General features: G+C 45.2%; 1 protein-coding gene across 1 annotated transcript; it reads left to right on the top strand.

Moving 5' to 3' along the window:
* Positions 1-378: 378 nt before the first annotated feature.
* Positions 379-11,809, top strand: SAP30L (SAP30 like). Its single transcript, XM_029998175.2, has 4 exons — positions 379-901; positions 2,819-2,941; positions 4,643-4,741; positions 6,718-11,809. The coding sequence occupies exons 1-4, from the start codon at positions 716-718 to the stop codon at positions 6,844-6,846; spliced, it is 537 nt and encodes a 178-aa protein (XP_029854035.1). The 5' UTR covers positions 379-715; the 3' UTR covers positions 6,847-11,809.
* The last annotated feature ends 1,395 nt before the right edge of the window (positions 11,810-13,204 follow it).

Genomic DNA, 13,204 nt, shown 5'->3' with positions numbered 1-13,204 from the left:
ACGGGCAGGGAGGGAGCGCCCTGCGGGACGGCGGTGAGGGGACGGACGGCGGTGAGGTGAGGTGAGGGGACGGGCCGCCGCTCCCCCTCAGCGCCGCAGACCGGGGGGGGGGGGGGGGGGGGGCGCCACTGCGGTGTCCTGGCAACGGCGCGCGGCCGCCCCGCGCCTCTCCCCGCGCTCGCGCGCCTCTCTCCCGGCGACCTTCCGGCTACCGTGCGAACGCGGAGGCGGGTGGGTGGGGGGTGTGTGTGTGGGGGGAGGCGGGCGGTGGCGGCAGACGGGCAGCGCCTCCTTCCAATAGACTCGCGGAGCGGCGGCGGCGCGCCCCGCCCCTCGAACCTTACGACCCAACCAGCGCCCCGCCTGCTAGGCGGGGCGGCGGGACTTCCGCTGCCGGGGAGGCGGTTTTGTGTGTGAGAGCGGTGCGTGCGGGGTCCCGGCTCCCCCGCGGAGCGGCGGCGCTTAGCGGGGCCCGGCCCGGCCCGGCCTCCGCGGCCACAGCTCAGGGGCGGCGGGCGGGCGGCCCTCCCGGCGGCGCGGCCCCTTCCGCCGGCGCTGAGGGGGGTCCCCCCTTGAGGGGGCCCCTGCAAGAGCGGGGGGGGGGGCCCCCGCGGGGGGGCGGCGGGGTCCCCCCGAGGGCGCGGGGCGGCGGCGGCGGCGGCTCTTTCCCCGGTTCTCGGCTCCCCGGGCGGGGTGAGGGGCGGGCAGGTGGGCGATGAATGGTTTCAGCACCGAGGAGGACAGCCGGGATGGGCCTCCCGCCGCCCCCTTTTACGGCCAGAGCTGCTGCCTCATCGACGACGGGGACCGCTGCGTGCGCCCCGCCGGCAACGCGTCCTTCAGCAAGAGGATCCAGAAGAGCATCTCGCAGAAGAAGCTGAAGCTGGACATCGACAAAAGTGTGAGTCGCGGCCTCCGCCGGTCCCGCCCGCCGCCGCCGAGCCCCCCCAGGGGCCGCCCGGGCGCGCCTTGCCGTCCCCAGCCCGCCACCGCACTGCGGTCCCTCCCGGGGAGGCCGCGCTCCGTGCGCCGCGGGCGGGCGGCGGAAAGTTTGCTTCTCCGGCCGGCGAGTTGAGCTTGCCGATTGCCCCGGGGGGGGGTTGCCTTCACCCCTGCGAGCTGTGGGGAGGGAGGGGGCGAGGGGCGGCGGCTTCTGTCGCGAACTCGGGTTCTCTGGAACCCGAGTTTTCCCGTCTTCGGTGTTACTGGGCGAGGGGAGGAGAGGAACGCGCTGCCTGGGTAAAGAGACGGCTTTTCCTCGTGGCACTGCTTATCTCGGGAGGCTTAATGAAGCGGCACTGAAAACCGTGCTTGGGAGGAAAGCTCTCCTGCGGGGGGGAGCAGGTGATGTTCGGGGGAGCAAAGGAGCCAGCCGTCTTTGCTTCGGAGACAGTAGTGCTATTTTAATTTCAGTTTCGTATTGAAAACTGCCGATGCTCCTAGGGGAAATCGGCGATACGGGTTCCTATTTCAGTTAGGTGTCACTGGCGTTGCTTTTTTAATTGGTAAGAATTCACGTTCTACTGAAGCAGGTTATTGAAACTGAACTATTGCATCTAACTCAAAAGGCGAGGCGTGCTGCCTCTTCAACAGGGCACTTGCGCGCTTGTTCGCTGATTGGCACCAAACAGCCCAATTTGCTGCTGACCGCTTAATGACATTAAGTGACAGCTGTCAGCTCAAGATAGAAACGGGTCGTTTGCCGAGTAGAGAACTAGGTAGAGCAGAGCAGCCCGTCAAGATTACAGAAGGAATTTCTCAGAAGTGACTCTGTTAATGGAATTCTGCTCTGCGTGCTTTTCTTACCTGATCTTTAAAGATGAAAACCATTAAAAACAAAAAAAAGGTGACCTTTTGAGTCAGTCTGTTTGGCAACTTCCCCAGTTGGTTAGGTTGCTTTTGCACAGCCAAAATATGTCATGTCACGGGAAGAGGGTGACTCGATTTGAAATACAATCTCATTCTTAAAAAACGGAGTATTTCTCCTGGTTGTAGTCCTCAGCAGATTTGTGTAGTGGTATAGTCGTTTCTCTCATTTTAGAAATTGTTCTTTGTTGACAGGTGTAAGGCTTTAGAAATAAAAAGAAGAAATCAGGCTAATGAACTCAAAATGAAGGGAAAGTATGAAGTGGGCTGCCTAAAGTGATTTTTGAATGTAGGGTATCTGTGTCATCTGAAGACATTTTTGCCTTATGGGTACCAAATAATTTTGATCATTTGTGGTCCTTTGTTGTATATATGCTAACTCCAGTGAGATAATGTTTGTTAAAAAAGGGGGTTCCGTGGTAGGATAAGCTATAGGAAAGAGGCGGGTTTGCTTTTGCTTTGCTTGTTTTAGTTGAGGTAATTAGCCAACTTTTATTTGGTCTAGATTTTTAAACACTTGCATTCGTGATCTCTGTACTATTCAAACCAGAAAGTTCACAAGAGTGGAACAGAATAATATTTTTCTTGGTAGTCACCTGGTACTAAGTCCTGAAGCAAATGCACTTCCTCCAGACAATTACCTATTTTTTTCCTGACATATGATTGCAACCATAAAAAAGAAATATATTATCTGCAGAGGTTCAGGTTCAGCTGGAGCTCTCGAGTCCTTTGTTTTCTTTGCCTTTAGTCTTTGTAATGTCAATTATCTCTAAGTCAAGAGTACAATATCAGGCCTGGCGTTTAAGATTAGAAATTCCTTAATGTCATGAGGCAATCAGTCATGCCAGTCATGAGGGATGCACTCTCTAATACTGGTGTCTAAGTGGCTGCTGTTGAATGCTGTTTCTACAGTACCTGTTTTGATTGCTTTTTCACCACTTCTGATTCTTAGGTGAGACATCTGTATATTTGTGATTTTCACAAGAACTTCATTCAAAGTGTCCGAAACAAAAGAAAGAGGAAGACAAGTGATGATGGAGGTGACTCTCCTGAGCATGAAACGGATGTCCCGGAGGTTAGTTGGTGCCAAGTGGGTGTAGGATGCTTTACCAATTTCAAGCATGTTGAATTTTGGCTTGGATGTTTTTCATGTATCGGGAAATATTTAAATTTTAAATTGCAAGTCCAGTGAAACTGCTGTGGAGTTACTCTCATTTTCAGGAAGACTTTTTCCTGATGTGTAATGTCCAAATTTTATTCTTCACCCCTGTGTGAGTTCCTTGCCCATGTAAAGTAGTTTTCTATAAAAAGAGGTATGATAAGGTAACTGCACAGCTTCATGTACGTACTGCTTCCAGAGAGCTGTTAAAAGAGTATTTGACGCTAATTCTTTTTTAAAGGTAAAAACAAGTGATTTTTGGTGGTGTCTGAGGCCCCGATATGGTTCTTCGTTACCTAGCATGCATCATTTTGCAAATACACTAGAGAATCCAATAGGTCAGTCTCTCTATGTTTAGGTATGTGTTATCCAGGGGTATTAAGCTTCTCCAGACCTTTGCATATATGGCATTTTGGGCACCATTTAAAACTACCTTAAAATCATTCACTACATCTTTTTATTTTCAGGAAATAGACCGGTTTTGGGTTGTTTTTTTTCTGTGCTACAGAATTCTGGAATAGTCTGTTCTCTATGCCATTGTGCGCTGTATGTGCTTTGGTGATGTTTCTGGTATTATTGATGCTGCAAAAAGTTGTGCAGAGGTGATGTTTGCGGAGGAGATGAGTTCTGGCCACATCAGCAGAGCCCTCTGCTGGAAGTGCCACCTGTATTGTTGAAAGGCATTTTTCTTCTGAAAAAAAACCCAACAAGAATCATTTTGCCAGCAAAGCTGTGTCTTGACTGCAAAGCTGTGTCCGCACACCTCCTGTGTGGAGGTGCTGAAACAGTAGCAAGTTTTCGGTTTGTTTTGTTTGGTTTTGGGGGGGTTTTTTTTAGGATACTCGACCTTTTGTTGTAGCTATTTGTGTTTCCAGTCTACGAGGTTCTCCATCAAAGCTTTTCCATACAGGCTTTACCTTAGTGGCCAGGATGATGGGTGCAAACCCAGCTGGCATCTAAAAATGTTAGTGCTGTAGAGCGTGCAGGGTGTTTGGTGGTTAGAAACTGAGGGATGCATGTCACCTAACTGAATAGGAAACTCTGCAGTGCGTCAGTTTTAATGTGATTTTTTTCTTGGTTTTCAGCAAAGATTCCTTTTGTCCTTGAAACATGGCATTTTCCACATGATCTTCATCTTCCTTCCTGTAACCTCCCCCGCCACCACCCTTGCTTTTTAAACTGTGCACTTCCCATTGAAGTATTTGAATTTCATTTCTTCTCTGTCTCTGTACTCTGTTTTATGTCACAAGCCATTTGTTCACTGCCTGCTAAATTGATATTTCATGTGTGAGCTCTTTAAACCTTGTGGGAACAAAAGGTTCCCCTTTGCTTGGAGGTTGCAGAGGTGTAATTGAGAGCAGAAATTGGCCAGCAATTCTGTTGACAGCATGTGAACCAGAACGAAATTTTGTATTTCCCTGAGGCTATTTGCGTCCTTTAGCATTAACAAATACAAAATATACTTAGATTTGTCAGTAAGGCAAGCCGATGTGCTTCTGAACGTAGGCAAGGAGCAGTCCTGTTGAGGAAGGAATAGTTATTTTTAGATAACTCTACATTTCTGCCTAATAGAAGCTAAAGGTAGTGCTCATCCTCTCTTCTCTGCGTCACTTCCAGGTTGACTTGTTCCAGCTCCAAGTGAACACCCTGCGACGTTACAAGAGACATTATAAGTTGCAGACTAGGCCTGGACTCAACAAGGCTCAGCTAGCAGAAGTAAGTGACGACAGAGGTAGTGTTACCTCTGTTATTAAAAAACTTTTTATCTCCTCTGCTTAAGTGTGCATTTTGTGGACACTAATACCTGTAGTGACTCTCTCGCTAATATGTACCCTGTGCTCTGCGAAAGGTTTCAGGGGATGATGCCAACAGAAAGCTGCGTGCTTGCTTTCAACTGAGACAGTCATGGAAGACATGGAAGCTGGCTCTTGAAAGCATGTTTTAGTAACTTGCTTTTCTCTGCTTCCTTTCCCTCCTTGTTCATGGTCACAACCCATTACCTTTAGGGAGCAGAAACAGAACCTAGTTTCCAGTGGCCTGGGTGTTAGCTGATGATAGCTGTTCAACTGAAACTCAGACTTACACACTCCCAGTCACCTTAAGTGCCCCTGTTAGTTTTTCTTTCCTCACAGGTACTTGAACTGGTTGGACTTGCTTATTATTAAAGGCAGAATCGCTGACCATGACTTCAGATTCCTTCTTTCCCTCCCTTGTGCTGATGTCTTATGATTCTGTATTAAGTCAATAAAAGGCCCTTCCCTTAAGGGCCTCTGCTGCTGCTTTCTCACCATATGGGGTACTTGTTAAGAAAGAACTCTCTGTATCTCTCTGTTATTTGGGCTAGTTGTGCTTGGTGTGCATCTGTTCTGCTCTCTTTCCTGACTTGATCTGAAGGCAGTCTGTGGGAAAAGTCTTCTCTAAACTTGAAAAAAACCTGTAGCAGTTACAGAATGGTAACTTGGTTGATTTTTGTAAGCTGAGGCTTTCACAACTGTCTGCCCGAAACTGTTTTGCTTTTGCTTTAAAGAACAAAAACCACCAGACCAGAAAAGACAGCAAGATACTGTCTTGCTCTCTTTCAAAGTCAACTAGGGAATAAATACACAGAATATAGAGAATGTGTAGTGTAGTGCATGTAGGAGTAAGTTGAACGAAGCAAGGTGGGTATATGTCCTCATTAGTAGTTCTGCTTTATCACGTTCAAACTAACCAGTTCATAGTCTCTCAGCTACCTCCTGCCATGAAGGACTCCTTGCTTAGGCAATTTACCATGAATGTGCCAAGGAGGGAAAAAAAAAATAAAACTACTATGCAAGCAGAAAATAAAGGGAGCCTAACTTAAAGTTGTCACACACTTCCCAGATTTCCTGTGAAGTCTGAGCAGCTTTGACCCTACGCTGGATCCTCGTCCAGCTCCCATGCTTGAATCACTGCTGCCTGAGGCTCTTAGACTCCTGCTGCTACCCCACCGTAAGGAAAACTCAAACTTCCATAAATCTTCTTGGAGTGACATATTGCTCAGCCTGCATCAAAATCCAGTTCTGGAGCTGTGTTGGGTACCAAAAAAGAGCTTCTTCCATAAGAGAAGCAGATCTCATCCAGCTCCAGCATGTTTTCTACGTTCATTTTCTGAGGAAAAAGCAGCTAATGGTTCAGGGCTTACACTAGTGTCGGAGAGGAGTAGCCCTAACCAAATCCTAACCATCCCATTGCAAATCCCCTGGTGTTCCTTTTAGTGAAAACTTATGCAGTGCGTTTTCCTTTGGACTCTAAAACTTTGCTACATCTGGTTCAAACAGCAAAGTGTTTCAATATTTCTGACACTCTCCTTTAAAGTACTGAGATGCAGGGAAGACTTACTCTCCAAATAATCTCAGCATGAAATGTCGCTTAGGAGAGACTGTGCTGCTTTGGCAGGAGGACATTCTGGCTTCCAAATTCCGCTTGTAGGTTGGCTGCAAATACTGCTGACATAGCAAGACTATGCTATGTTCATATGCACATTCCAGCTGTAAAGAGAGAGAGAGAGAGGTAAATGAGGACTGACAGTTTGAATTGGTGCATGTTTGCCTAGAAGTATATTACGCTCAGTGGCCATAAAATCGTTTTTGGAAAGTGAAGAGAAACTCTGTTCTGATTATTTCTACTTTTTAATTTCAGAATTTCTGTCTGTTTACATGTTGTCCTTCTAGACTGTCAGTCGTCACTTCAGGAATATTCCTGTGAATGAGAAAGAGACGCTTGCATATTTCATCTATATGGTGAAGAACAACAAAAGCAGGCTGGACCAGAAATCAGAAGGTAGCAAGCAACTAGAATGAAGATTAACAAGACTTGGAATAAGAGAGACCTTGAAGGAACAGATGGTATTGTGAATTTTAGGTATATAAAAACTGATGAAGTATATTGTAAATTTTTTTTTAAATGCAGTAAGTCTGGATGACAGAAAAAAATATAGACATTCATATCAGGAGCATTTGAAAACATGTGCCCAGCATGTTTCTGAAGACTTCTTCCCCTCATTTCAAAGTCACATTGGAATAAGGAAATGAGGATAATGGGGAAACCAAGTAAACCTGTAGGACTGTGGAGTTTGTCAACTCGGTGTTTTAAACCATTTCTGGAAATCTGCATCTCAGTGCAATTCAGATCACAGATGGAATTTTTTCACTGAATTCAGGCTGCATCACAAACCACCATACAGTTTGTCTTGGCGCAGGACTGGAATAGCGGCAGAGATAAAATTCATTATCAAGGTGCATGGGTCAGAAGTTTGTCTGAAGCCTGCTCCACACCTACACATGCTCTGTCTTGCCTTGAGTCAGTGCTTCAAGTCCCAAACTTCTACAAATGCTCCAGCTCACCAAATCTACTCCAGTGAACACTACTTGACTAGTCTGAAATTGACTACTTTTTTTTTTTTCCATTCTTCCTCCTGCTGCCCTCCGACATGGATGCCAAACAACTCTCTGCAATCTCTTTTTCTAATTTCTTTTATTTAAGAACTCACTAATTAATTGTCTGTAAGCATTTTAAAACTTCTGCATTTCCTCAGAATGTGGTATTAAGACAAATACAGCTTATTTGCTGGGTTTGATCATGTTGGTAGAAGGGCTCAACACTTTTGCATATTTCCCTTGTATTCAAGGCTCAGCGATGGTAGGTGAAACAATGGCTTAAGACATCTGTCTCAATCTCTGTATCAGGTCAGGTATCAATCACAGGTGATGTGAATTTTATACTGAAGCTAGTCTGTAGCAGGTGTCACAAAACTGTTGGGTGGATTAGTGGGCTCTGCAGTCTTTGTTCAGTGTAAAGCAGACTGATGCTAATGGGTGTAGCACCATAACCGGGGTAGTGAACTGACTGGAGCATGATGCATTTCATCTGTCTTTGCAACAGGCAAAAAGTATCGAAGCACTTGCCTTTCGTGAGCATTACGTGTGCTTTCATAAGAGCTGTGTGAGTGGAGGATGGCATGCTGGTGCTCTTTAACTGGGCACTGTAGGAGGAGATCGCTCTGATTTTGTTATTTAAAGCCAAGGTGTCCTTACAGATAACACAGTGCTTATTTTGGCAAAAGGAGCTTATAAAAGTGTTGGTTGTGACTGTTCTCCAATGACCTCAAGTTCTATTCAAGGGGATCTCATGATTTAAAGTACCACTCTGTTTCTTTGCTGTCCTAACCAATGTCTCCATTCTGTTACAAGATGCCAAGACTCCACATAGAGAGTATATTCTCAACAAGCCTTAAGCAACGAACTGAACAGTAGAAAACTTTGGCTAGCATTTTGTCAATAGCAGGTTTTAATATTGCAAAACTGGATGAAGCTTTGTTGAAGAGCTAAATACACAGGTCATGATCCCAGCTTAGTACTGCATCATGTTTCGTAAGGCATGAAGGGTTCACATAGTGAAGCTCTTGTTGAAGCTCTCCCAGGGTCTCTTTAAAAATCACCACAATTTAAAGCAAGCTGTTCACATCAGCTCTGAAGTGTTTGCTAATACTCCAAAAACATGTTCAACAAACTTCAACATGTCTAAGTCCTGTGTCATAGGCAGAAATACTCTGTTATGGTACACGTCCCATTTGTGAAGTTTTGGGGAGTGTGATTGTTTCAGCGTTTCCTTGTTTGATTCAGTATGGATTTTAAGAACATCAGACAAGAGAGAGGTTCAAGGAATGAGGAGAGAATGTCTTGCGTCGGTATTTCATGAATGTTTAAAAATTTCTGAATTATGCTGGTCCTTTCCTTATTGAAAGGGTGGAGTAATTCCCACACCAGTCAACATGATCTGGCTTCTCTCATTCAGGACAGGTAGCTAAAAGGGTACGTTCTCTGACTGCATGTTAATCTTCAAAGTGCTCATGTAATCAGAGGATATTACCAAGGAGAAATGAGTTTCTGAGTTGAGAGGGTTATGCCTCATTGTAACTTCTAGACCAAAACTGTAAAAATGTAGTTTGTTTGGGATTTACTTTTTTGTTGTTGTATTTTGTTTTGTTTTATTTCTAAGAGTAAATAAATCTGTTGGGGTTTTTTAGCAGCCAGCAGCAAAATGATTCTTTTCAAGGAAATACGGTGGCAGGTTCCATCTGTTCAGGTGTATTCACTGGAATGCTTTTGTGCAGAGGTGGTATCCAGGAAGCTTTTTTTTTTTTTTTTTTTTTTTTTTTCTGAAAATAGTCAATTGATGTGAAATGTGATCCTTGTTGGTTTCACTCTTAAAGCAATTATACTTTTTTGAAAAAATTCTTAGTGAAGTGTGATGATAAGAGATGTTTACCAGCCATTAGCAGTTGTTTATAAGGTGGAAAGCTTGGAGGCAAGACACCAAAGAAACAGAAGAATCTTTGGCTGTCGGACCCCATGGCCTTATAAACCCTTGCAAATGCCTTATTACCTTGTTCTCAACTTACCTAGAGCAAAACGCCTTGAGCAGAAGAAAGCCGATGTCTTGTTGGAAGGGTTAGCCACTTTATGGCTCCCATGCTATGAACTGAAATCACACGTCAATTCAGTAGCAATATCCATGTTCAGGGTGCCTGTGATTCTTGAAAAGCATTTAGTGTCTAATAACCAGAAAACGCAACAATGCAATTGTCGTTCTGTATAATACCATTCTGTGTATTTGATTCCTTATGCTGCATGCCAATTAAAAAAGACTTTCCAACTTTTTGTTTTAAACTTCAAAGTAAATGTGTTTGAACCTCACACTTGTGAAGCCATGAGGTGGGACATTTTCTCAGCACTTTCAGATGGGACTTGTTGGAAAGGTAGAAGACCCAAATCGCTTTGGCTGGTATGATAAGATTATTTTTTTTTCCTTTTACATTTTGCTTTTCACAGATGGGCCTTAAATTCTGTCTAGCTTTGAACCATGGAGCACAAGCCTTGGGGGCTTGGAGGATGACCAGATGTCATCTTCCATTTATAATAGTGGAAGCTTATTTCTTACAAGGCTGCATAGGTGACATTCACCCTGGGGCAGAGGAATCGCCTTGGAAGCCCTCCAGCCATTATACAGCCTAATTCAATTACATAGCCTAATTCAATTCTCATTGAAGAGTTGCATTAACTTCATTAGACTTCTGAATAGATCCAAAGCCATTAGTATGAAATCCAAATAATGTGGAAACATCTCTTCCGGGGTTAATTTCATCCTGTATGCTGACCCTCTGCTCACTTTAAGGGAAGAAGAAATCATTGCTGGTAGTTATCGGCTTGAGCTCAACTCAAGGGAGTTGGAAGCATGCGAAGACTTGAGTCAGTGGCAATCTGATGGCTGAAAAGTGCAAATATATCCAAGGAGGCTGTGTTAGAATGCAGGTTTTTTTAATTTCTGCATCTCAGAGAATATTGTATATCAACCTGAAGTAAATGATTGCATTAAAAGCTAATGTTTCTTTTGCGAGGCACTTTAGATGCTCAGCCTGAGAAAAGCAGAGTGGGCAGGTTTGTACCACTTGTCCCCAGTACTCTGGTGTCCCAGTTTTCCTTAGAAATGTGGCTGTAAACCGCTAGATACCCTAGTGTGCAAGACTTGACCAAAACATATCAAGTCTGGCATTTAAAGTTAGTCTTAAGTGCAAGCTGGATTCAGAGAGGCTTTGAAAACAAGAGCCGAAATAATCCACAGTAAGTGTGAGTTTTCAAGTGGGTCATGATGGCACAGAGAAGATGAAACAGGATGTGGCCCACAGAGAGACTGAACAAAACATGCTTCCACGGTTAGCAGCGTGGAGGAAGATTTGTTCTGTGTTAGCTCTTGTAATGGATGTTTTATGAGAGGGGAAGAAGGGGGGAGCTGTGCACTTTACATCTTTTGGTTGAGCCAAATGTAAATACCAATGGGAGATCTTCAGCAGTAACTGCAGTTGGAGGGGAGAGAAATGGTCTGCAGGGGGACTGTTTATTTAAGTTCGCAGATCCTTATACTTCCCTAGAGCACTAGAGTCACTTTGCCTCTACAATTTAAAAGAGTGGGTAATACAAGGTAGCCTCCTGTACAAAAGGAGTCCTTGTACTGCCCCAGCGCATTGACTGAAGAGTCCCAAAGGTGAAGGAATGTTGTTGATGCCTCACTCCTCTTGTCACTGATGCCCTTTAGCCATCTCTAGCTTACTGAGCTAGGGAGTTCTCATTTTCCACTTTCAAAGTGCAAATGAACTGTTACAATGTAAGATACTCCTTGCACTTTTCACGGCTATCCCTGGTCCTCGCGTTTTCGACTTGCCTGTGAACACATCTGTTTGGAATGAACTAAATGGTTGAAGAAAGTGTGGGGAGAGGGGGGGGGGCTCCTGCCTTAAACCTGAACTTCCCTTGCAAGCAACTCTGCAGGCCATCCTGTACATCAGCAGGCTCCGGGAGCCTCTTACTTCGCTGAGCCCTAACAGGGCTGGGTTTACTCCTGTCCTAGCTGCAGCTCTCTGCTCCGCAGCTAGAGTGCAGGGGAGGTGAATAGCAGGTAACTTGCAGAATGGCTTGGAGTCCTTTAGCGGGCTTACTGGGAGAGAAAAACTGTGTTCCCTCTTCTGTTTCTGGCCTCCATGTGTTGTGCTGATCTTATGCCAAATGTTTTGGACACCTTGTATTTTTAACTGTGTAATATAGCTGTGTATTGTTAAAGCAACTTAGTAACTTATAGCAAAAACTGTAGAACTCATTTCTCTGAGGTGTAGGAAATGTCCTGCTTCCACTGTGTATGAGACTTTAACTCTGTACTGTCTGACAAAGATAAAATGCTGAATTTCACTTTAATAAATGATCTATCTAGCAACAAGGCCTACATTCCCTTCTGTTTGCCTTCCTGCCCTTAGCACTTTTGGCTCCAGAGCCAATGGAGTTCTGCTTTGCATGGATGTTTTGTGCCAGGCTTCTCTGATACACTGTCGTTTCCCACCCACCTCTCCAGGGCTCAAAATATTGCAGACGTGGAGAAGAGGATGGCACTGCTGACTAGGATATGTCAAACCTGAAGTAGAAAACTCAGGTGATGGGAGATTTTGTGACAAACCTGTGTGGGTTGCGCAGATGCAAATCATGGAGTCTTTTGAATGCAACAAAAAGACAATTCACAAGAAAGATGGAGGTTGTTGGAGAGCCATGTGACCTTGCGTTTTTGGGGAGTGTTGGGCTTTTCTATGATCGGGATTTTTTTCCCCCCCTGTATCATGAACAGTCAATCAAGTGCAGCATCTCATTTGATTCATATTTCCTAATGAATCTTCTTTATGTCTAGTTCAGTCCTGTGCTTCTGCCTCCTTCTCAAGTGTACCCTTCGCTACGCTTCATGCATGACTTCTAGCTCCTGTTGTCCAGAGTCAAAGCTGCATGCATAGCTGATAAGGTGGGTGGTACTCCAGAGCAGTGCTGACACATAGCATCCTGATGCCAGAAACTGGGGCTCGAATGCTTGTTCTCCTGAACCCTATCATGGCATTTCCTAAGGCTCTGCTGGCAGTGTCCTGAGGCATGCTTTAGTCTTGATTTTTAGCTAGGAAAGAGGTTGTAGTGTAGCTTTTCAGATACTTGGGCTTTCACAGAGGAGGGTGGTAGGATGTTGAGAGCTTTAAACTCAAAATACATGACCTGAATTTATCACTGTCAAATTAAATTGCACTGTTGATATGCAGTAAAGATTTGCACAGATAATTCTCCCCAAAACAATCCCACAGCATTTTCTGTATCCGTATTCCTTGGTGCTGTCCTACAACCTACTGACCTGTCTCCTCATCATCGTTCAATTCATGTCAAGGGATGAAATGCCCTCTGAGAGGAGGGTGGCAGCTTGTGTTGCCGCTGTATGGTGACTTCCAGCCGTGCAGCACGTGGCTATTTATACTGCCAGTGATGCGAGCAGGAGACGCTTGGTCGCCCCTGTCCTACATCCCAGGGTATTAGCTTTCAGTAGCAAGGGAGCGGGGACCGCAGGGAAGAGACCTTAGGGAGCTGAATCAAATTGTGTTGATGTTTTGCTGTGCGAAACAATCGGTGATCATTAGTTATGTTTGAGTCTAATATTCTCTTAGTTAAAGACTGACCTTGATGTGTTGGAAAGCTGGGGCAGACTGAGCTGGTGCATCAAAAACCGATCCCAGTGTCCTCAGTGCCTGCATTTGTGGACATGTCTGGAGGCCTTTGCAATGACCCAGGATCTTTTTGTGCAAGGCAA

Source organism: Aquila chrysaetos, chromosome 22, assembly GCF_900496995.4.
Source record: "Aquila chrysaetos chrysaetos chromosome 22, bAquChr1.4, whole genome shotgun sequence".
NCBI lineage: Eukaryota > Metazoa > Chordata > Aves > Accipitriformes > Accipitridae > Aquila > Aquila chrysaetos.
Note: the sequence above shows the minus strand (reverse complement) of the source record. Positions and strands in the feature narration are given on the sequence as shown.